Source organism: Acomys minous, assembly GCF_964271855.1.
Source record: "Acomys minous genome assembly, chromosome: 7".
NCBI lineage: Eukaryota > Metazoa > Chordata > Mammalia > Rodentia > Muridae > Acomys > Acomys minous.
In genome coordinates, this window is record NC_140488.1 from 90,984,389 (window position 1) to 91,008,121 (window position 23,733).

At 38.6% G+C, this 23,733-nt stretch overlaps 1 protein-coding gene across 5 annotated transcripts; it reads left to right on the top strand.

Moving 5' to 3' along the window:
• The first annotated feature begins 3,122 nt into the window (after positions 1–3,122).
• LOC311601885 (uncharacterized protein) lies at positions 3,123–16,831 on the top strand. 5 transcript variants are annotated; one of them, XM_084789603.1, is made up of 7 exons: positions 3,123–3,886; positions 6,049–6,225; positions 7,770–8,174; positions 8,984–9,163; positions 11,921–12,325; positions 13,138–13,317; positions 15,399–16,831. In XM_084789603.1, exons 1-7 carry the CDS (start codon positions 3,259–3,261, stop codon positions 16,805–16,807), a joined length of 3,384 nt encoding a protein of 1,127 aa, XP_084645729.1. In that variant the 5' UTR covers positions 3,123–3,258; the 3' UTR covers positions 16,808–16,831. The 5 variants fall into 5 exon arrangements, with proteins under 5 accessions (XP_084645729.1, XP_084645731.1, XP_084645732.1 ...); XM_084789605.1 differs by having other exon boundaries at positions 13,141–13,317; XM_084789606.1 differs by having other exon boundaries at positions 11,921–12,067; positions 13,141–13,317.
• The last annotated feature ends 6,902 nt before the right edge of the window (positions 16,832–23,733 follow it).

Genomic DNA, 23,733 nt, shown 5'->3' on the forward strand with positions numbered 1-23,733 from the left:
ATTGCACATAACCTCTTAATAAATTCATGGCAAATTTATTTTAAGGATATAAACAATATACTCTATGTCAGTAACTTCAATATAGGTTTAAAAATTATCTGACAGTAATTTCTATACCTGAAAACTTTATATCCAAAATGAAAGAACAATGAATGCTACATTTTTATTCTAAATATATATTGGATTGCACGACAAAATTATTTCCTAGTGTATTTCAGGGCCTCACTTATATTTTAACTTCCATTTAAAGATGAAGAAAGATAAATAAGGTTTTTTTTAGTGCAACTTGTATGGAATGGCTAGCAAGACAGGATAAGAGGATGAGAAATGTTTAGTCCCTTTATAAACACAGGAGGGAACTTTGAGGTTTGTTTTTCCTTCTTTATTATTTTAGCTATAAAAAAGCAACAGGAATATTAGGGCCTTTCATTTTAGGAAAGAGTGGGTACTCTCACATTTTTAGTGTATGGTGTAGAATTATTTCATGCATAATTTCATCTTATTTTTGTAATTTTTTCCTTTTAAAGACAAATTCAAATGTACATTCTTGGAATTATGATTTTCTGGCTGCTCTATACCCCCAAAAGTATTTTGATTTCTCAAGCTTAATGCCATTTGAGAGGATGAAAGCACACTATTTTCGATGTATTGAGTGCTTCAAGGACATTCATCCATTTTGTGAATTAGTTTTATTTCTTTCTAATACTTCTCTCTTGTGCTTTAGATAAGAGTATAAACATGCATGCAATGTAACAACTCAAATTCTGGCAAAAAATTAACATTATCTAGCATCCTAAGATATAAACAGAGCAATAGACTAAATAAAACATATTTATACTTTATGTAAAAATAAAAATAACTGGCATTTAAAATAAATTTATCATACTTGGTCTGTGTAATAACATAAACACATATTTTATACATTTCCTATAGTACCCACACTTTTTGATAATATTTCATATAGTCACCATAAAATGTCATCAAAATGATTTATATCAATTTTACAGATAAGGAAATTGAGACATAAGTTCAACAAACTATGACAATATGTAAGTGAGTAATTTTTTATTTTAATTTGGATCTGCCTATGTAAATCCAAAGCAATAATCTTTTAAAGCTCAATGTCTATGAAACTATGTGGCCTCATCAATGTCATCTTGGAGCATGTTAGAAATAATAGCTATTTAAAACAAAAAACAAAAAAGAAGAGCTGGACATGGTGGTGCACTCCTTTAATCCCAGCACTCAGGAGGCAGAGGCAGGTGGGTCAATGTGATTTCAAAGCCAGCTGGTCTACAAAGCAAATCCAGAACAGCAGAGGCTACACAGAGAAGCCCTGTTTCAAAAAACCAAAGAAAGAAAGAAAAATGAAATAAAGAAATATAGATATTAAGTTCCCACCACAAAATGAGTGAATCACAAATATCATTTTTAAAAATGCCTGTGGTAGTTTCAATAATAAAGCACACAAACACATAAATAAAAGTACATTTTCAAAATGTGAAAGAAATAAACTCTCCTCTTAAATAGATATAGGTATAGATCTCAAAGCCCCTTGTCCGAAGCAGTTGCCTTAAGACTCTGCTAAACCTGTCTGCTTTCATGACATCTTCTCTTTCATGCCTTACCATCTTTTTTTTTTTTTTTTTTTTACAAAGGCCAAAATCCCAAATTTGCTTTTCAGACTGTTGGGACATTGTCTCTGTCTGAAGTGTCATTCCCCTGCCCAACTCACTCAATGGAACTAAGGATTTTCAGTGCTGAGTTGGAATTTTTGCTTTTACTTCTAGACCAGAAATTATCCTTTCTATTCTTTCTCCTCCTGCCAAATCCCTTTGCCCAACAAGTGTTGATATCTTCAGCATGCTTACATTATCGATTTTTTGTCCATTTTCAAACAGTAGCCTTCCAATTACCTTATTCATACATTTTAAAAATTATTTTCTCTCTAAAACCAAGAACCTACAAAAGGGATCCAGATGGAATAAGCAATTTGACTGCAATGCAGTAGTTATTTTTTCATGACAAAATCATTTATAAAAAATACCAAATCCTCTATATTATGGAAGTCAAGAATCTACTTTCTCAGAGTCTCTTACTCATGTCTCTAAATATTCTTTAATTTTTATTAATATTTACTTCTCTTCAAGAGCTTTGGATACAAAGCAAAACAAAGGAGCTATTTATTCCACATTCTGCTTTCCCCTTTAAATCATTTTTGAACTCTAACTAGGTATTTGCAAATATTATCTACATACATACAGCATAATTATCATAGTCACTGTAAAGAAATCCTGGTGCTTAACTGAAAAAGGTAATAAATTAATTTAGTTTAGCTGACATATGATCATGAAAGTAAATTTACAAAATTGTTGAGTCCAAATAGAGAGAAATTTACAAGTTCAGTTATTTCTAATTTTCAGCAGGTTTTACTTGTCTTCCTATCTATCTTGCTTTTATTTAACCATATTTATTTAAAATGTGTAGGTTAGTGGTAAGAACAGTTGCCGAGCATGTATTGGACCTGTGCTCAACTCCTACTACTGTAAAAAATATTTTGAGGACCAGGCATGAGGCTACAGATTAAGGATCTGTACCTTACAGATCCCTAGTCTCAACACTTGGGGGGCAGAGGCAGTTGAATCCCTGTAAGTTTGAGGTCAGCTTGCTCTACAAGGTAAGATTCAGAACAGAGAAATTCTATCTTAAAAGAAGTCAAAAATTAACAAATATATTTCTTTGAAAAATAGTAAAATAATAGTGTTTGGACAAAATAAATTATCAATTTTCTCTTTTCGAAAAATAATTCTCTAATTAATAGCCCTCTTCTACTTTCATATTGCTGCTATATATGTTATTTAATGGGAGGAATAAAAACTTATTAACTGTATATCAATTTATGATTAAGAACATCGGAAGCTAAAGTTATATTAAGTGTATAAATCAATTCTAATATTTTATTCATGTAGCATGTCTGAATTTATACTGGAAAAGTTTCTAAAAATTGTGTTGGCTTATACCACTTGTTTAAAACTGGTATGCAGTTATATCCCCCTGTTTCTGAAATGGTCTCGCCTCTGTTAATGGGCGGGGCTATGTGAGCCATTTTAGAATGTCTGAGATAATAATACAACTGAAACGTCACAGTCAAAGCTGTGTAGTCAAGTGAACCAAAGGTAACAGAGTCATTTGATCTCTTGTCATGGAGCCGTAAAGGTAGATGGATTTAGCGGATCCAAAACTAAGGTATCAAGGACCATGAGTTACAGCCGTCCCTCCGTAGGGAGGGAAGGAATGACCGCCCTCAGGGTGGACAACTTACCAAAGTACACTTCAGCCTTCACGCTGAAGCACGTCTTCGAAGATTACGGGCCTGTTGGTGATGTATACATTCCCCAACATCCCTTAACTAAGGAACCTTATGGTTGTGCCGTTATTTATTTTTACAATAACCATGATGCCAAGAAGGCCGTGGATGCCTTAAATGGGACTTTATTTTGTGGTTGTGAACTGAAGGTGCACCTTGTTCACAACAATGATCGACAGAATGCTCAACCTGACTGTGGCCAGGGAGGGCAACAACATAACGAGGAAGAAAACCATGAATTCCCGAGTCGAAGTGAAAGACACAGTTGTCGCACGAACAAGATCCAATCCAAATGTCATAGCAAGTCTTCTCTAAGCCACTCAGAAGGCCTACCTCGATCTTGTTATCACTCTCGAAGAGGATCATCATCAATCAAGACATGTGAAGCCGAGTCCTCGGCGTCCACTCAACAGCCCCGTGGCAGGCCTCTGGCGAGGACCAGAAGTCTTCAACAAGCACACAAGAAATCCGAGTCTAAATCTTCATTGAAGTGCGCCTCCAAGGGTCTTTCAGGAGAAGGTAGGCCCAAATGGGTTAAAAAATTCTTCAGCAAATAGCCTGAGTTCCTGGGAAGGGTGAGAGTAAAGGAGGTTTACTGAGTTGAGAGGGATTTTGGCAAAAGACAAGGGAAATAGAAAAACATGATACATTATGTAGAATTTTATTGTAAATCTTTGTCAAGTTTTAAAATTAATTTCATACTGCATTTTATTGCTGTTATTTGAATATTTTAATTCCCTGTATAAATTATTTAATTTTTTTGTTTACGTATTTGAAGTAAAACAGTATCTTTAGAATGCTTATTTAAAAAATGGTTAATAGAGTATTAGCATCAATGCCTCCCATGAAAATGTGCGTTCTGGTTTCTTATCTAAATGTTAGTAATTAGAAATGAACCTTTACAGTCTTCAACTTTTCAAGTTAAAATCCCATGAAAATTGTAAAAATGCATTTGTTATATATATTTTTCTGATCTAAATGATAACAAAAAGATCCATTTGTATAAAAGTATAACAACTTATGTTTTTAAAAATATTTATCAGTTTTGCTTGGATGCTCACAGTCAGAACAAAAAACTCTATCATTGCTTCTTAAGCCTTTGGCCAGATGCCCTCTGTCAACATTTTCTATGGGAAAAAGTTTTCCCTGTATGATTTTCCTTAGGGATGAGAAATAAAGAGAAAAAAAAACAGTTTTAGAAGAAATAGCATATTTCTAAACAGCATTCCACCTGGACAATATATAATATTTAGGGGCAGTGGTGATCAGCCTGAGATCTTTGGAATGTTGTCAAGCAAAGCTTCAGCAGCTGTTCTCAATGTCTAGAGATCATGCTGGACAATCAGAGGTCTCTGGAACTTTGTAAGCAAAGCATCTATGACTTATCCTCATGTCTGTGACAGGTATCCATTGTCTGAGGTTGAAAGAATATAGAACTGATCTCTCCATTCTTGAAGTTGACCACTTCCTCAGAGGTTTATAGTTATATCCACCACATAAAGCTTTGGTCTTCCTATATCAACTTTTGGTCCCACATATTTAATTTGTCTTATACTTTGTTTTTACATGGAATACTGTTTCAATTCCTAAAAACTGTGTAGATATATTCTGAAAATGCCAATTTAGATTCCAATTTCTTGTGAGATTATTGATATATCAAATTCTGTGTCCAAAAGACCTTCTTTTTCTATACAATTGTGTTCTAATTTTAATTTTGATCTCTGGTCATTGGTAATAGTTTGCCAAAAAAACCTGTCTTCCAGTTCTTCTAAATCCTCCTGTTGGCTCTTTTAACCTCTCTCTACTTCTCTACATCTCTAACTCCTCTCTCTCTCTCTCTTTCTCTCTCTCTCTCCCTCCCTCTCTCCCTCTCTCCCTCCCCCTCCCCCCCCACCCCATGTGTCTCTAGAGACGGTTCCTTTATCTCCTTATTAAACCTCTTAAGTGGAAAAATAAATAAATAAATAAATAAATAAATAAATAAATAAATAAATCCTCCTGTTGGCTTGTCCTTGTTTCCTGTGTGCTTGATGTATATCATTGATTTTTTTATTTAATGTTTCTGATTTTTAATATAAACATTTTTCTTATGAACTGCCTTTTTAGAACTTCTTTTTCTATGTGTGAAATATTTAGATAAGTTTTGTTTCCATTTTCATGTTACTCTAGTGTTCCAATCTGTTCATTGCTATCTGGGATTCTCATTGGTTTTGTTTAGGCCAAGATCAGTCTTTCCAAAGGCAGTTGAAATAAAATATTACTTCTCCCTTTAGTGATAAAACTATGCTGTGTGTTAGCAAATGTATTAATTTTGAAAATATTAAACTTTGTAAAATATCAAAGTCTTTGGTTTCCCATTTATGTTGTTTATAAACAAAGTTTATGCATATTATTTTACAATAAGTTTTTGAAGTTCCTTTTTTATTTCTCCTTTTTTATGTTAACTAGTTTAATAGGTAGATGATCATATTTGACATGCTTAGTGGTAATTTTGCACAAATCTAGCTAATCTTTTTGGAACAATATGAAAATTTGTTGGAAAAGAAGTATAGAGAACTCTATATTTTTCAGTAACAAATAAGACTAAACCAAGGAATTATGATATATTGAGATAAGTTAACTTTAGGAATTTAAACCTAAATTAAGAAAGCCATTGATATACTTACCAAATTTTCTTACAGGAGAAAATATAGAAAGCAATGAGCCATCCAGAAAAACTCCAAAATTTGAATTAAAGGTCGTACTGACAGATATATTAAAAGAAATTGCATCCAAAACAGTAACTGAAATTCCACCTACCACAAGTCATGAAAGAATCATGCACCCAAATCTTCCAAAAGAAAGAGAACATACTGAAAGTAAGTTACCTCTAAATGTATGGAATAGAGTGTTACTTAGGTTTCCCTTTACAACGTGTGTCTTCTTAGTGTATTATTGAAAATAAGTCAGATATTGTATAGAATTTAGCACAAACAGATTAAAAAAATCTAACATTTCCTGAGTTCATCTTTTTGTTTATTTATTCCTGTAGAATATTCTCCAGCAACCACCTGCAATGACTCTGTGAACTTCAATAGTTGACCTAATTTTTATTGTAAAGGAGATGACGTGACATTTAAGTGTATATTTACATGTTTTATATGGTGACTAATAATATCTGCTATTTTTATAACATTTATTGGCATTATTTGTTATTTTAAATATTCAAGAATTCAACATCCTCAATACCGAGCTGCCATGTTGGAAAATTCTAATCAAGTTGATCTGATATGAGGAACAGATTTGCTAGTCATGTAACAATTATGATTTGGAACGTTACACTCACCTGCTAAAGAGAGACTAGAAATACTGCCAAACACCTGAAAATGCTCTCAGACTTTGTTATGTAGACCCCAATGTTAAGAATAGTGGTAAACTTTAAAAACCTACCCAGATCTAGCCAATGGGCAGAACATTCTCCACAGTTGAGTGGAGAGTGGGGTATGACTTTCACACATACTCTGGTGCCTCATAATTGACCATGTCCCCTGGAGGGGGACCTTGTGGCACTCAGAGGAAGGATAGCAGGTTACCAAGAAGAGACTTGATACCCTATGAGCATATACAGGAGGAGGAAATGCCCCTCAGTCACAGTCATAGGGGAGGGAAGTAAGGGGAAATGGGAGTGAGGGAAGAATAGGAGGATACAAGGGATGGGATAACCATTGAGATGCAACAAAAATAAATTAATAAAAAATTTAAAAAAGAGCTTTCTGATTATTCTCAGATCCCCCACCACTCCCTTACTATGCTAGTTCACAGGCTGTTCTGGTTAACAAAGCCTTCCCCTTCTTCAACATAACCTCTTACAACCAGCAGGATTATCCCAAAGCTTTTGCTATCTTGTCTTCTCCAGAGAGATTGTCCTGGTGATTGCCATTTGACTCTTCGGGATGCCTCTTACTATTTTGCCTTTCATACATACCTCTTCTCCGAAGACTGAGTGGTCATTTGAATTGTTCACTCCCAGTACTCTCCTGTAATAGTTTGGTCTGAAAAAGTATTTTTATATGTAACAAAAGAGATGCACCAACACATTTCATCTGATCTACAATTTCAGGTTAACACAAATTCCTGGTAACAATATGAGTTATATTTCTTCATTTGCCTTTGTCTAAAATAGACTTTTACTGGGTGTAAACAAGGAAACAAAGTAGGAGAAAAGCAGTCCCAAAAGGAGGCAAAACATCAGAGAGACACGCACTTTGAATCTTACAAGTCTCACAAAACACCAATTTAACAAACATAAAATATATTCAGAGAATCTTGTGCATGTAGTTTATAAAACAAAGCTTTTGAGAAATATTTTGATGGGTTTGATGTTTGGAATTCCTTCCTACTTCTTCTCTTCTTGTGGTAACAGGTGAAGAAGACCATGATATGACTAGTCATGATACTGCTGGTTACCAGCCAATTACTTTTGAATACCATGAAATCATGACTGATGAAGAGCAAAGGGAATCGCCTTCTTGTACAGGAAGACCACCTAGCAGTTCACACCGGGAGACAGGTGGGCACGTTAATGATATTTCTGAGAGCCCAGATCTAGATCATGACCATTTATATTTTGCAAGACTTCTTGGAGATGAAAATATGGAGAAGAACAAAAAGAAAGTGAAAAATACACAATCCAAGTCTGTCTTTGAACGGCCACATACATCAAAAGGGAATGCAACCAAGACATTGACAGAAGGTCAATTTTCCAGAAATCAGACAAGAAAACGACAGAGAGATGCAAAAAATTGGACAAAAAGCCCAGTGATCGAAAGTAAGCAGTATAATTTGACAATATGATTGCTCCATGTTATGGAAAGTTTTTATTGTAGTATGGGAGAGATAGCTAGAGGCATTTGGAAGACTGCAAAGCTTAGAGAGAATGGAAAACTAGAAGGACATAGCCAGAGATATTTGAGAGATGGGAGAATAGCAGGGGATAGACAGTAGAGAAAAGCATAGTGAGAATAGCAAGTGCAGGAGCACAAAATAATTAGATTATGGACACTATCAGAAGCTGGGGGAAGAAAAGGCCAGGAGACTGGTATGAGGGCTTGGAAATGTATTTGTGGATAGGGACTAGGGGAGCCTGGATGGCAGCACAGACCTTAATATGGCGATGATCACCATGGATATATGTTAATTGGAGAGCAGTATGTCCCTTTTGCTAAGGGTAAAGGAAATCAATCCTTCTGGTAGGAGGGAACTAGCTTCACAAGTTACTGAACTATGTTGGTTCTTACCTAACTGCCAGAAATCCTTCTGGGGCTCACTAATGGACGCCAGGTGAGAGTGGCATGGAAGAATTTGGGGATGGAAGCACCTAGAGGGTTCAAGAACCCCACAACGAGACCATAAAGGCTGGTGGATCTGGACCCAAGGGCACCTGCACAAACTGTTCTACCAACCAAGAACAATGCATTCAGTAAAGCTAGACCCCTGTTAGTGAACTAAGAGAATACCAGTCTTGGATAGGAACACATCACAATAATTTGAAAATCCCTAATGGTAATACAAGGTTACTGTTAACTAACATGTGTGATACAAGCTTACCTGTATGAAACACTATTTTTTTTTTTCTAGCAGGAGAAAATACAGAAAATAACCAAGGGCAAATGGGATATGCACAAAATGAGTCAATATCTAAAAAACCATGTGATCCAAAGGAAGTTAATCCTCAAACATTGATGACTAATAAAAGATCTCAGAAAAAAACAAGAGGGAAGAGTCAAAGACTTCCAAGACCCAGCAAGTCAAAGAGAAGTCAGTAACTGCTCAATTCTCTGAATTCAATATTGTTGAAATTTCTCAATATCTTATTAGCTGAATCTTCTGAATATCTTACAGTAAATGAAGTTGTGTTATTTTCTAGAATTTAGCACCACAAACATTGAGTTCAAATGTAAGATTGAAGTTGCAAACATGTCAATGTGCTCTTGATAGGCATTTACTTTCCAGATGGGTTCTATACATGAAGGTGATAGGTTATCTTTTTCCCAGTGAAATGAGACAATTCAAGACACATTAAAATACTTATGCATTAGCTTATTGAGAGTAGCTCTAGGTAAATTCTCTAGTACCAGGGAAAGGGGTCAAATAAGTTGCCATGGATAAGGAGACAGAAAAGTGAGAGGGGAGTTTGTATACAGAGAGAGGAGAATGGAAAACTAGAGAAAGAGACCCAGAGAGACAGATAGAAAAGAGAAACAGAAAGACCAAGGGAGAGAGAGAGAGAGAGAGAGAGAGAGAGAGAGAGAGAGAGAGAGAGAGAGAGACAGACAGACAGACAGACAGACAGAGAGAGAGAGAGAGAGAGACAGAGACAGAGACAGAGACAGAGACAGAGAGACAGAGAGAGAGAGAGACAGAGAGAGAGAGAGAGAGAGAGAGAGAGAGAGACAGACAGAGAGAGAGAGAGAGAGAGAGAGAGACAGAGACAGAGACAGAGAGAGAGACAGAGAGAGACAGACAAACAGAGACAGAGAAACAGAGAGAAAGAGACAGAGGGAGAAGAGAAAGAGAGAGTAAGACAGAGAAAGAGAATGAGAAAGAGAGAGAGAAAGAGTCAAAGACAGAGACAAAGATAAAGAGGGACAAAGATATTGAGATACAGAGAGAGTGAGAGAGAAACAGAAGAGAAGACTGAGACAGAGAGAGAAAGAGAGAGCAGAGAGACAGAGAGACAGAGACAGAGAGAGAAGAGAAAGAGAGAGACCACGACAGTAAGAGAGAGAGAGAGAGAGAGAGAGAGAGAGAGAGAGAGAGAGAGAGACAGAGACAGAGAGACAAAGAGACAGAGAGACAGAGAAGAGAGAGAGAGAGAATGGGGGAGATGGAGAAAGAGAGAGAGATTAGGGACAAAAATGTATGGATTATATAGTGAAGAGCTGGAAGGTAAGTCATTGACCCTGGGATGCAGAGTTCCTGGTTGCTTGTGGGTACAGTTGTCCAGCCATACCATGTAATACGTAGGGACTAGAGGACACTGGGAGAAGCTGAAGCCCGTCCCACCTGGGTTCCAAAGACACCTCATCTTCTTGTCCCAGGTATGAACCCCAGCATCCCAAAATTTTACTAAAAGTTATGGTATAATCCTGCTAGTTATAAGAAGCTATGTTGAAGGAGAAGGCTTTGTTAGCTAGAACAGCCTGGACTAGCATAGTAAGGGAATAGCAGGTGACATGGAAAGGGTCAGAAAGCTAGTGTGTGGATTTTTACATTCATAAATGCTGGAATGTTATGCATGCCTGGGAGGAGAAGGCTGTTTTACTTGCTCTCCAGTATGTTTTTGACCATCTTTTGACAGTAAGACCTCCTAGCAATTCACACAGTGAGACAGCTAGGAAAATATAGACCCAATTGAAACAGTCTGTAAGGTTAAGCATGAGCAACTGCATTCTGGATACAGCTCCTGAGAAAGCACATGGCCATGACAAGATGATGGAACAGATAGATATATGTTAGGGGCAGAATATAAAATTAAGGACTTTAGGCAGAGAAATTTTTCCTTAGGTGTTCATTTGAAACTCTCATAGTTGAAGGAAGAGTCACAAAACCAAGGAGAGGAAGAGGGATCCCATCCCCAGGGATAGGCAGGTAAGGGATCAGGCTGTTGATTGACAGAACTTGTCCAGAGTATATTTGACATGTGAGAGGTGGATTCAGGTATATTCCCACATCTAGGCGCAAGTCCAGTGTGTGGGTGGCAAAATGTCAGTTTCCCTCGCTTACAATCCATAAAAACCTTCCCCATAATAGTTTTGGTGAGACTGTCTCTGGTCTTGTCCCCTGATAGTGTTGAACTTTGCCCAGGAGTGCCCATCACTGTATAAACCTCCCATGTTTTTTACTTTCAATCTGACTTAATTGGCTTATTTTGTTGGTGATGATAACATATCAAAAGGATTGCTATGAAAATACTTTTTCTAATTTTTCTAAGATATTCCTAATCTTTTCCAAAAATAATTAGCTTGTCTGTAAGAATTTAAACTATCATTCTCTTTTGCAATCCACTTATTCTCTGCAAAGTATTGATTATGAAAATACTAAATTTCCATAAAATATCTAACTTTATAGGTTACCATCCACGTGTGTGTTTTTTAAATGGGTACTTCTCTCATACAATACACCCCTGTTACAGTTTTCCCTCCTTATATCCCTGCAGTTCGGTCCAACCTCATCTTCTCCCAAAGACTTACACACCATCAGTTTTCCTTTAGAAAGAGTGGGAAACAGGAGCCAAACATGACAAAACAAGATACAATAAGACATGGTAAAAACCCTCATACTGAAGGTGAACAAGGAAACCCAGTAGGAGAAAAGCAGTCCCAAAAGGAGGCAAAAAATCAGAGAGACACCCACTTTGAATCTTACAAGTCCCACAAAACACCAATTTAACAAACATAAAATATATTCAGAGAATCTTGTGCATGTAGTTTATAAAACAAAGCTTTTGAGAAATATTTTGATGGGTTTGATGTTTGGAATTCCTTCCTACTTCTTCTCTTCTTGTGGTAACAGGTGAAGAAGACCATGATATGACTAGTCATGATACTGCTGGTTACCAGCCAATTACTTTTGAATACCATGAAATCATGACTGATGAAGAGCAAAGGGAATCGCCTTCTTGTACAGGAAGACCACCTAGCAGTTCACACCGGGAGACAGGTGGGCACGTTAATGATATTTCTGAGAGCCCAGATCTAGATCATGACCATTTATATTTTGCAAGACTTCTTGGAGATGAAAATATGGAGAAGAACAAAAAGAAAGTGAAAAATACACAATCCAAGTCTGTCTTTGAACGGCCACATACATCAAAAGGGAATGCAACCAAGACATTGACAGAAGGTCAATTTTCCAGAAATCAGACAAGAAAACGACAGAGAGATGCAAAAAATTGGACAAAAAGCCCAGTGATCGAAAGTAAGCAGTATAATTTGACAATATGATTGCTCCATGTTATGGAAAGTTTTTACTGTAGTATGGGAGAGATAGCTAGAGGCATTTGGAAGACTGCAAAGCTTAGAGAGAATGGAAAACTAGAAGGACATAGCCAGAGATATTTGAGAGATGGGAGAATAGCAGGGGATAGACAGTAGAGAAAAGCATAGTGAGAATAGCAAGTGCAGGAGCACAAAATAATTAGATTATGGACACTATCAGAAGCTGGGGGAAGAAAAGGCCAGGAGACTGGTATGAGGGCTTGGAAATGTATTTGTGGATAGAGACTAGGGGAGCCTGGATGGCAGCACAGACCTTAATATGGCGATGATCACCATGGATATATGTTAATTGGAGAGCAGTATGTCCCTTTTGCTAAGGGTAAAGGAAATCAATCCTTCTGGTAGGAGGGAACTAGCTTCACAAGTTACTGAACTATGTTGGTTCTTACCTAACTGCCAGAAATCCTTCTGGGGCTCACTAATGGACGCCAGGTGAGAGTGGCATGGAAGAATTTGGGGATGGAAGCACCTAGAGGGTTCAAGAACCCCACAACGAGACCATAAAGGCTGGTGGATCTGGACCCAAGGGCACCTGCACAAACTGTTCTACCAACCAAGAACAATGCATTCAGTAAAGCTAGACCCCTGTTAGTGAACTAAGAGAATACCAGTCTTGGACAGGAACACATCACAATAATTTGAAAATCCCTAATGGTAATACAAGGTTACTGTTAACTAACATGTGTGATACAAGCTTACCTGTATGAAACACTTTTTTTTTTTTTTTTCTAGCAGGAGAAAATACAGAAAATAACCAAGGGCAAATGGGATATGCACAAAATGAGTCAATATCTAAAAAACCATGTGATCCAAAGGAAGTTAATCCTCAAACATTGATGACTAATAAAAGATCTCAGAAAAAAACAAGAGGGAAGAGTCAAAGACTTCCAAGACCCAGCAAGTCAAAGAGAAGTCAGTAACTGCTCAATTCTCTGAATTCAATATTGTTGAAATTTCTCAATATCTTATTAGCTGAATCTTCTGAATATCTTACAGTAAATGAAGTTGTGTTATTTTCTAGAATTTAGCACCACAAACATTGAATTCAAACGTAAGATTGAAGTTGCAAACATGTCAATGTGCTCTTGATAGGCATTTACTTTCCAGATGGGTTCTATACATGAAGGTGATAGGTTATCTTTTTCCCAGTGAAATGAGACAATTCAAGACACATTAAAATACTTATGCATTAGCTTATTGAGAGTAGCTCTAGGTAATTCTCTAGTACCAGCGAAAGGGGTCAAATAAGTTGCCATGGATAAGGAGACAGAAAAGTGAGAGGGGAGTTTGTATACAGAGAGAGGAGAATGGAAAACTAGAGAAAGAGACCCAGAGAGACAGATAGAGAAGAGAAACAGAAAGACCAAGGAGGAGAGAGAGAGAGGGAGAGAGAGAGACAGAGAGAGAGAGAGAGAGAGAGAGAGAGAGAGAGAGAGAGAGAGAGAGAGAAACAGAGAGACAGACAGACACAGAGAAACAGAGAGACAGAGACAGAGGGAGAAGAGAAAGAGAGAGCAAGACAGAGAAAGAGAATGAGAAAGAGAAAGAGAAAGAGAAAGAGTCAAAGATAGAGAGGGAGAGAGATAGAGAGATACAGAGAGGGAGAGAGAGACAGACAGACAGAGACAGAAGAGAAGACTGAGACAGAGAAAGAGAGAGCAGAGAGACAGAGAGACTGAGAGAGAAGAGAAAGAGAGAGACCAAGACAGAAAGAGAGAGACAGGGAGACAGAGAGAGAGACAGAGAGAGTGAAGAGAGAGAGAGAGAGACACACACAGAGAGAAACAGAGAGACACAGAGAGACAGAGAGAGAGAGAGAGAGAGAGAGAGAGAGAGAGAGAAAGAAAGAGAGAGAGAGGAGAGAGAGAGAGAGAATGGGGGAGATGGAGAAAGAGAGAGAGAGTTTAGGGACAAAAATGTATGGATTATATAGTGAAGAGCTGGAAGGTAAGTCCCTGACCCTGGGATGCAGAGTTCCTGGTTGCTTATGGGTACAGTTGTCCATCCATACCATGTAATACTTAGGGACTAGAGGATACTGGGAGAAGTGATATTGCATAGTATCAGTGGTGGTTATCTTAACTCTATCCAGTGTTGCAAGACTAACACTGCTTTCAGTCTTATTGACAGTCCCACTAAATACTTCCATGTGGTCCCCAATATTGTTGGTGCTTCATTGAGAAACCCTGTTCAAAATCAAGAATTGATCTTTCTTTCTCAGGATGCTCTAGCAAATATTACTACATAATAAATCATCACTATTCTTTCTTATTTGCTTATAATTGCTTCTTAAATTTTCAATGAAAGCATGCAATTTATGACCCTACAAATAACATTACAGGCTAATGAATAATGTTTTTAAAAACTTGAACTTTGATACAGGTATTTAATTTGTACAAAATTTGTTTTAAGGGTTATAGAGATGGCTCAGCAGTAAACATCACTTTGTTTTCTTCCAGAGGACTTGTGTTCAATATCTGTTCCCCAGTTTGGGTATTTTTCAATCTGTAGGATTTTACCCAGGGGATCTGATTCCTTCTGGCTTCAACAGGCATCTGCACCCATTTGGTATATACTCATACAGACACATATAAATGTTCACAATATAAAACTTTAAAAATTTTTTTTAAGTATTGATTTGTTTATTTATATTAGCATCTTTATTAAATTCCTTTCTGTGGTGATACATACAATTCTGAAACAACAGAAATATCCTCTGATTCACTTTAAATTTTCATCAAATTATCTAAAGTATGCTAGGTTATTTCAAAGGCAGTTTTGAAACCTTCTTTCCTTTATGTGTAAATTTAGATTTTATACTTAGCACTTGTATTGATTTTTGTTGATTCTATGTGAAACCTGAATCAAATTCAGACTAAAATGCCTGAATCTTTAATTTGTTTGTTTTTATTAATTTTTAAAGCAGTGTCAAACAAGTACTCATTCTAATTTTGAGAGTTCCTTTCTGATTAACTTCCATTTTATGTTTACAGGTGTACGAAATACTTCAAATGTTTGGCCTAGTTTTGGTTCTGAAACAGACCAGCTTACCTCCTTTGAACAATCTGATAATCGAACACAAACAGAGATACATTTGACAGCAATTAGTCAAAGTAACCCAAATACTAATGGCATAACTGGAAGGGATAGTGAGAATTCAAATCCACAAAATGACTGTGAATTATTGTCAGGGCGTAATTGCCATAGGAGAAATAGGAAAAGTCAGAAGCAAGTAGACTGTAGACAACCTGAGTCAACATTTTCAATTCCCTTTACACCGGATGATGATGTAATTGAAGTTGTAATGGAAGATCCAATTACTGAAGAAAGAATTACAGGAGACAGTAGTCCAGATGTTGTGATAGTTGGTGAAATGTTAGGAAATGAGCCACTTCCACATACGGACAATGTGGAATTTGTGAGATCTTATCATTATCCTAGTATGGATGAGCCTTACTCGTTTTCTAATGGTCACACATTACCATTAACAAATGATTTGACCACATCTGAGTCACAAAGAAGATATTCTTCCACAAGTGAATACATATTCAGAGGGAACACTACTAGTATAGATCAGTCTACATCTGTAACACCAACTAACATTATCACTGTAGACCTTGCTCAAGAAGAAGAAGAAGAGGAAGCAAATATCCCTTCTAATTCTAATCAGGCAGTTATGCAGAATGATGAAGTAATAGCTATTGATCAAACTTCAAACACTGATTTAGAATTTATAGGAGCTACATCTCCTTTTAGAACATCAGAGCACACCATGACAGGAAATTTTGCCGTAGGTGATAATCATGGCACTGATATCGAAGTAGAGGCTCATAACTCATCATCAACGCAAAATAATAGAAGAGTTCATTTTGATGACAGTTCTATTTCTAATTCTATTTCAACTTCTACTAATAATTCAAGGAATAGACAACAGAATATTCCTACTCCTAGCACCAGTCGCAATAGTATGTTTGGTAGTATACTTACACGAGCATATTACCGCTTTGATGAAAATGATAGAAATGTAATATATTTATCTGACCCTCCTCCAATGGCTAGCCCTAGAAGGCATAGACCAAACTTTGGAATGGCCCGTAATAGTAATTCTTGGCCACCTTTGCCTAATTTTGCCAATTTCAATGATATTCACAATAACCACCCTACTGGACTTACCAAAGAACAGATTAACACATTACCAGTAAGAGCTTTTCAGGAAAATGATAAATTAAACTCCTGTAGTATTTGTATTACAAAATATGTACGAAGAAGTAAGATTCGCATACTACCTTGCTTTCATGAATTTCATGATAAATGCATTGACCGTTGGCTATCTGACAATGCTACCTGCCCTATTTGTCGTAAACATATAATAAATCCCGATGACACAGAAAGTGGATTTTGAGGGCTGAGCCTCAGATAAATAAAATATGCTGAATGAAAAATTGTAATTTGTTGTCTTAATTTGAGTTTCTATTGATTTGAAAAATCCCATGACCAGTAGCAGCATTGGGCAAAAGGAGTTGTTTTGGTTTATGTATTCTGGGTAATAACTTAAAGAAGCTGAGGCAGGAACTCAAACAAGGCAAGAACCTGGAAACAGGTGTTGCACGTACCACAAAGGAGTGCTGTTTACTGTCCTGCTCTTAATATAGTAACTTTTCTTATGCAATATTCAATGAGTTATGCCCATACCTATTATTTACCAATTAATAAAATACCCTACAGGCTAGAATCTCAGATGATTCTAGCGTGTGTCAAGTTGAGAAAAACTAGCCAGCACTGTTGATTCTTTGTCAATTTCACACAACACCATCATTTCTTAAGATATAACCTTTCCTTTTTTATTGTCATCAAAAGCTCAGTTAATTTTGAAATATAAATCATATTCAAACCTTCAGAGTCTTTGAATCTGCATGTCCTGTTCCGTCCACTTCATGTGTTCCAGCAGGTCATACATGGGGTAGATGATGAGGTGAGGTCCACTCAGAGTCCTGGATCAGGGCCTGCTCCCATGTCACCATGGCAGGGCCAACTCACCTGCTCTTGTGTCTTCAGGGTGGGGCCACTCTCCCTTTTCCTTGTCATTATGGCAGGGCCAGCTCCCCCACTCCTGTGTCCTGAGGTCAGGGCTGGCTCTCCACTCCCATGTCCTCAGGGTGGGGCCATCCTCCCACTTCCATGTACTCAGGGCAGGAATGACTCCCCAGCTCCTGTGTCCTCAGGGCAGCGCCAGCTCTCAGGCTCCCATGTCTTCAGGGCTGGCTCACCTTCTCTCCAATACTCAGGGCCAGCTCTCCTGTTCTTGTGTCCTCAGGGGCAGCTCTCCTGTTCCTGTTCAATTCACTAGATGGTTACTGGCCATCAGGGCCTGAACAGTCTCCTATTCCTGTTGGTACTGGATCTTGTGGGCCATCAAGCAGATGGCAAGTTGAGGTCCCTCAAAGTCTTTGTTGAGTAGCTCGCATAAACCATGGATGTTGGCCCAGCTCAGCTTTGTGTCCCAGGGAACTTGTGATTCTGTTGATTCTCACCTTGCGAGTCTCTGGTTCCATCACATCCTCCATCAGACATGAGGCCCCTGCCTCGGTGCTACCCCTAGCGTCCACCTCTGCATAATCCAACTCTGGGCACTGGTACTGAGCATGGCCCCGGCCCTGTGAGAGGAGGTCCTTGACCCCTATGGTGTGGGTGGTGCATTAGTCCTCGCTCAGGCTTGAGTCAAATAGCACCCCCTCCTCGACCACCATCTCCTTGGCCTACACTGCGTGGGCCGCAACCTGAAAAGCAGCTGCAGTGGCAGTGGCAGTAGCCCAGTGTCCCTGGGATCATGGTCCTGTGGAGGGAGGGCATGGACGATCCACATGACAGGATTTAATTTTTTTCTGGGAAATACCAGCATTGTGTTTTGGAACTCTCAGTATGGTCCTTTTGTGACTGTGCAGTCACTGCTGTTCTGTGGATCAGGCACAGTGTGAGATCAACACCATCTTGGATGATCTAGGCTTGGGTATTTCTAATACATTGCACTAAGTGTTTCCTCCCAATCAAGCCACTCTCGGGGGTGAACATTTCTGTGTAGCTCTGGAGCAAAATCATCCTCCTCAGAATGCATTGAGGACCTCATCTTTTGAACCCCAAGGATCCCGTGCTCACAGCCAAATGAACTTTTTGGTGAAGAAAAATAAATATGATAGATAGATAGATAGATAGATAGATAGATAGATAGATAGATAGACAGATACAGATATTAAAAGAGAGGGAGAAAAACTAACCACTGTGAAAAAGTTTCAAATATGAAAGTAAAATTATGTATAATATGACATGAAGAAACCTGATATTTTATATACCTATAAAGTTAATGATTAACAGGAAGAGGCATGAGGGATAATCAAGAAATCAAGTTATCCAGAGATACTTATAATAATACATTTCTTAAAAATTCCTAGAAAGCATGTATTTCCTATAGCATCTCATGTCCAGTATTCATAATAAGGGGTCACCCACTAAAAGTAATAACCTTAGGATACATACATAATATCTACTACCCAATTAAAGACTGAAAGTAGAAAACAGGGCACATAAACCCCCTGGCTTTACTTTCCTTGGGTCATATAAAGTTCTGATGATAGTTTCTGGCTAAATTAATTTACTTTAGTGAGACAAAGTAACTGAGAAGGTTTATTACCATTCAGTAACACTATTGACAAAGAATAAAGCATTCAAACCATGATACTTAGAAGAATATTTGACACCGGCTCTATAGTAGTCTATCTCAGATTATCAAAGTCTCATGCTTATCTCCAAATTAAAGTATATTTTGTCCTTGTCCAAAAGTATTTATTATGTTCTAGCATTGCTCAAAATTTCAAATTCTAAGTTTCATGGTGTATAAAAATACAAGTGAATTTTATCTTTGGACTTGGATACCATGCCACATATGTTTGTGTGTATTAATATAGATATATGTATTTGGATATATTACATATAGTTAATATGCAATGCTAATATTTAAAATTGAAATATGAAATACTTGTGATCCCAAGAATTTTGCATTAAGGATACTCAAACTGTTTTATACTTCTAAAGAATAAAATTGTTTCTTAAATATATTATATAATAAATAAAGCATACCAAGTGAAAAAATCTGGCTGCTTAGGATGTTATTTTACCATAAAATTCTCAATAATCTGAGTATATAACCTTGATTTTCATCCTTTGAAGACAAATTAATTTAATATGTTCACCTGATATATTTAATCTGCCATAGGCTAGTCCTCTTACATATTTTATATAATTTCTTGCTTAATCATTTTTAATTTCTGCCAGAATTTTCCAAGCTGTTATTTTACATGTTGACATACATATTGGCATAGAATGTATCAGGGTAATGCTTAGTACTCGCACAAGATTTTGGAAGTATAATGCTTATCACTCAGAAATAGGTTCTGTTCACTGCTAGATAAAGACATATATGAAACAATCCATCTAGATGCTGATAGAGATTTAGAAATAGAATATAATGAGTCATGCAATAATATAAAGGAAGAACTTCATAAACCTAAGTGCTATCTAAAACTTTCAGTGTTTTTTTACATTTATCTGCATTTATTTTATGCATTTTCTTTTTTTTTCAGTTTCTTCTTGGATATCTTTTTCTTCTGTGCAACCTCCTCTTCTGGCTTTGGAACAACTTGTTCCTTTTCAGTGCATGCCATCCATCTCAATGTGGCATGGGGAGCTCTTGTATGGGTTCATCTGGCTATGAGCTCTATAAGTTCTTAGGTGCTATGTTTATCTGGCATGTTCAATAACTAGAGAATCTACATCTATACCCTTAAGTTCAGCATTATTCTGCATTTTTATGTGTGTGCAGCAAAAATTTCAGCACTGGTTTTTGGCAATCAACTGTTGCTGGGACCCATTCCCAGAACATTTGGGGGCAGGCATGAGCTGGCAAGGAGTCATGCCATCCTGGAGACTCCAGGAGTTATTCATGAGGCAAAAGCAGATTCATTTATTGCATAAATAGGCATTCCATTGGCTCTTAAACTGCATGCTTCTGCTGTGGCAGCACCTCCTGTCATGATGTCACTAGACATTGGGCAGTCAATCTCAGGGCATGCCCAAGCATGTCCAGGTAGGTATCAGGCCAGTGCTAAATGAGGGCCCCCTTCAGTGCATGTACATTTCCAGGCAGGCCTTGTTCTGCTCAACACATGTCTCCTTCCTCTTACAACCTACTTGAGTCCAGTCACACTGTTTGTCCTGGACACACCTCCTGACTCCACCATTATGCAGGCAAAATAGCACAATGTAAGACTCATAGAGAGAGAGAGCCCTACTTTTAAGAGACTCCAAATGAGGGACACAGAAACAGACACAGACAGGAATTGATGCAAAAGCAAAAAGCATTGTTCCAACACACTGGGGTTCACCTGCAAACAGGAATGAGGCAGCCCATAACAGAAGAATTTTAGGGTTTTTATATTCTTAGGCTGGGCAGATTTTGGTAAGAGCAGTCTAAAGCAACTCATTGGTATGTTCTGATTGGGTGAGGTAGGATTGTTTGACCTAGGGTGGGGATTTTTTCAAATATGCAGGTGTCAGGGTTCCAGTTGAAGTTTTTCTTGGAACTGTTCTTATTTCTATAGTTCCTGTAGGGGAGGGGTAGGTGAGGCTGTGGAATTTTACAGGGTTTAGTTTCTCATTACCCCCTTGTCTTTGTAACTGCTTCAATCCTAAAGCACTCCCAAAATTATTTCAAGGCAATGTGAGGGTCTTCAGTATCCAACCTTCTATATCCTTGGCTTAGAATCATTACTTTTACAGCACTGATGTGCTCCTTGATAAAAGCCACTAAGCAATTGAGGATGAAAAGTCCAAAAGTAAGCAGCAAGAGGAAAATTATCAGAGACCCTTGCAGGGTAGAGATCAGGATGGTGACCCAAGAAGAGCAATTAAACCAAGATTCAAACCATCCCTGGCTGGCCTTACATTCTCTTTTTATATGGGCAAGCCCTTCTCTGACTTTTGCCATGGTGTCCCTCACTATACCTGAATGGTCTGCATAAAAACAACATTCTTCCTTGAGGGCTGCACAGAGGCCTTCTGCTGTAGAAATAGGAGGGCTAATCTCCTGCAGTTCTGAAGGACCACTTCAGAGACAGACATTAAAGATTCCTCTAAATGAGAAATAGAGGTCTCTATGTCCTTGATAACCTCATCAATTGCTGACCTCAGCCCCTGCTAGTTCTGGCCCTGCAAGATTAGGGAGGAGATTCCAATGGTGGCTCCAGCCACTCGCAGCCCCAGAAGTAATGACACTGTGTGTCTGGTGAGCACCTCTCTGCATTGTCTATAGTACCCCGCATCCCAAGTATCTAACAGAGTTTCATATGGGTGATAGATGATCCTTGGAATTAACTTGACTGGAACACAGAAATCATCCTGTAAAATGGCAGAGTGAATGCAAGGAATTAGACTGGAAAAACAAGCCCACCAGTTTTCTAATGGGGGCAGGTAATAGACTAAAGGATGTAGGGTGTCATCTAATTTCCAGTGTGAGGAATGTAAGGTCCTATACGAGGTAGGGACATTTCTTAAGCAGAGCCCTGAGCCAGTGTTTGACTGGAGAGTAAATCTTGCACCATGTACCTGTTGCCATCTTCACTGGCTTGGGTCAGAGGTATTTCTGGGTAATGGAGCCTTAATGGTTATTCCCTCATAATAAGGGGGTGATACATTGTAACATAACCAGCAGGACCTGGTAACATTAGGATCAGATTCATTCAGTACCTGGAATGTCCAAGCTATGAGATAAATCAAAGATGTCCCCATCCTCTCTTCGTTAGTTCCCACCCCCCAATTTTGTAGTGGATGGCTCTGGGGCTTCAGTAGGGTCCCAGGGGTTGGTAGGAACAGTTCAGGACAAGAGGGGGCCAACACTGGCTTGGGTCCCAGAAGGACACTCAGAGTTTCTATCTTAAGGCAGATGGTAAACAAGAGCCCGTTTTCTGGCCCCTCTTTGTACCGCCTTATTCCCGAAGTATTTCCCTTTTCCCAACTTTTGGTTTCCTCTCCTTGCTGAGTGATTTGGATAGATATGGGTTTGCATGCAAACTGTAGGCAGGGCCCATCACCCTCCCAGATTCCCCTTGGCCAATTTTCAAATCCAACTTTTGGTGGCCTTTGCAGATGGTGGAAGTCAACTCTGGGCCAGTGTGGTTTCTGCTTATTTGGATCAAATCCCAGGAGGAGCTTGGATTCCAATAGGCATCTCCAGTGGTTTTGCATCCCCAAGAAGTACAAAAATGGATTTCTGTTCCCCCACAATGGAGAGCCAGTTGTCAGTTTCATCCATTTCAGGGACACACATACAGGGATGCCTTCCTTAGCTTGGCTTTAGACTGTGATTATCTGTATCCCATTACCCATTGCCCCATCCCAGAGTCCAGGCAGGGCTTCTTTGAGCAGGTGGTCTGCCTATTACATTCTGGCAGGCCCTTTCTGGCTTCCAGGGTGGGGACATCCCAGGAGTCCAGTCCTTCTGCCAGCTCACATAGGTATGAGGTCAGAGTGAGCCACCAAGTATAAGGTGGGTGTTCCTCAAAGGTTGACCAGAGCACGTCCCCAGTAGCCAAGAGGACCATCCAGGTCAACCAGGTGAGAGCATGTGAGTTGGGGACAGCCATACATACAGTCAAAAGGGTAGTCAGGAGTACTAGGTGCCGAAAGGGATGAGTTATCATTTTTCCTCAGTATTCTTGTCCTGGTTGGAATCTAGATGGTGCAGCGTGAGCATTAAGGGTTTGTCAGTTTTTCTATGTTCCCAGGCAGGCTCTGCAGGCAGAGGTCTCGGTTTCATGTTGGAGGCATGGATCCAGGCTGTTGTGCCCTCAGCTTTCACAGCAGTAGGGGTCTTCAGTAGCAAAGGAAAGGCCCCTCCCAAAGTGGCTCCAGTGAGTGAGCATGATGCCTTCAAACATAGACAATGTCCTCCACCTGGAGCTTGTGTGGCACCTCCTGGGTGCCTGGAGCATAGAAAGCAGACAATTGAGACCAGATTTCCTGCTGTATAGATTGTAGAGCCAACACTGTCTTTGTCATGGGTCCATGAGAGTTGGAGCTCAGGCCTTGTTGCCACTAGTGGCAAAGGGGACCCAAATAGGATTTCAAAGGTGTCAGTCTAAGTTTTTAGGGAGTACTGTAGGCCCTAAAGAAGGCCAAGTGGAGGAGCACCACCCCACCCAGTCCACGCCAGTCTCTAGGGCCAATTTGGTTAAGGTTTCTATAATGGTTTTATTCCTCCTCTCTACCTGTCCTGAGCTT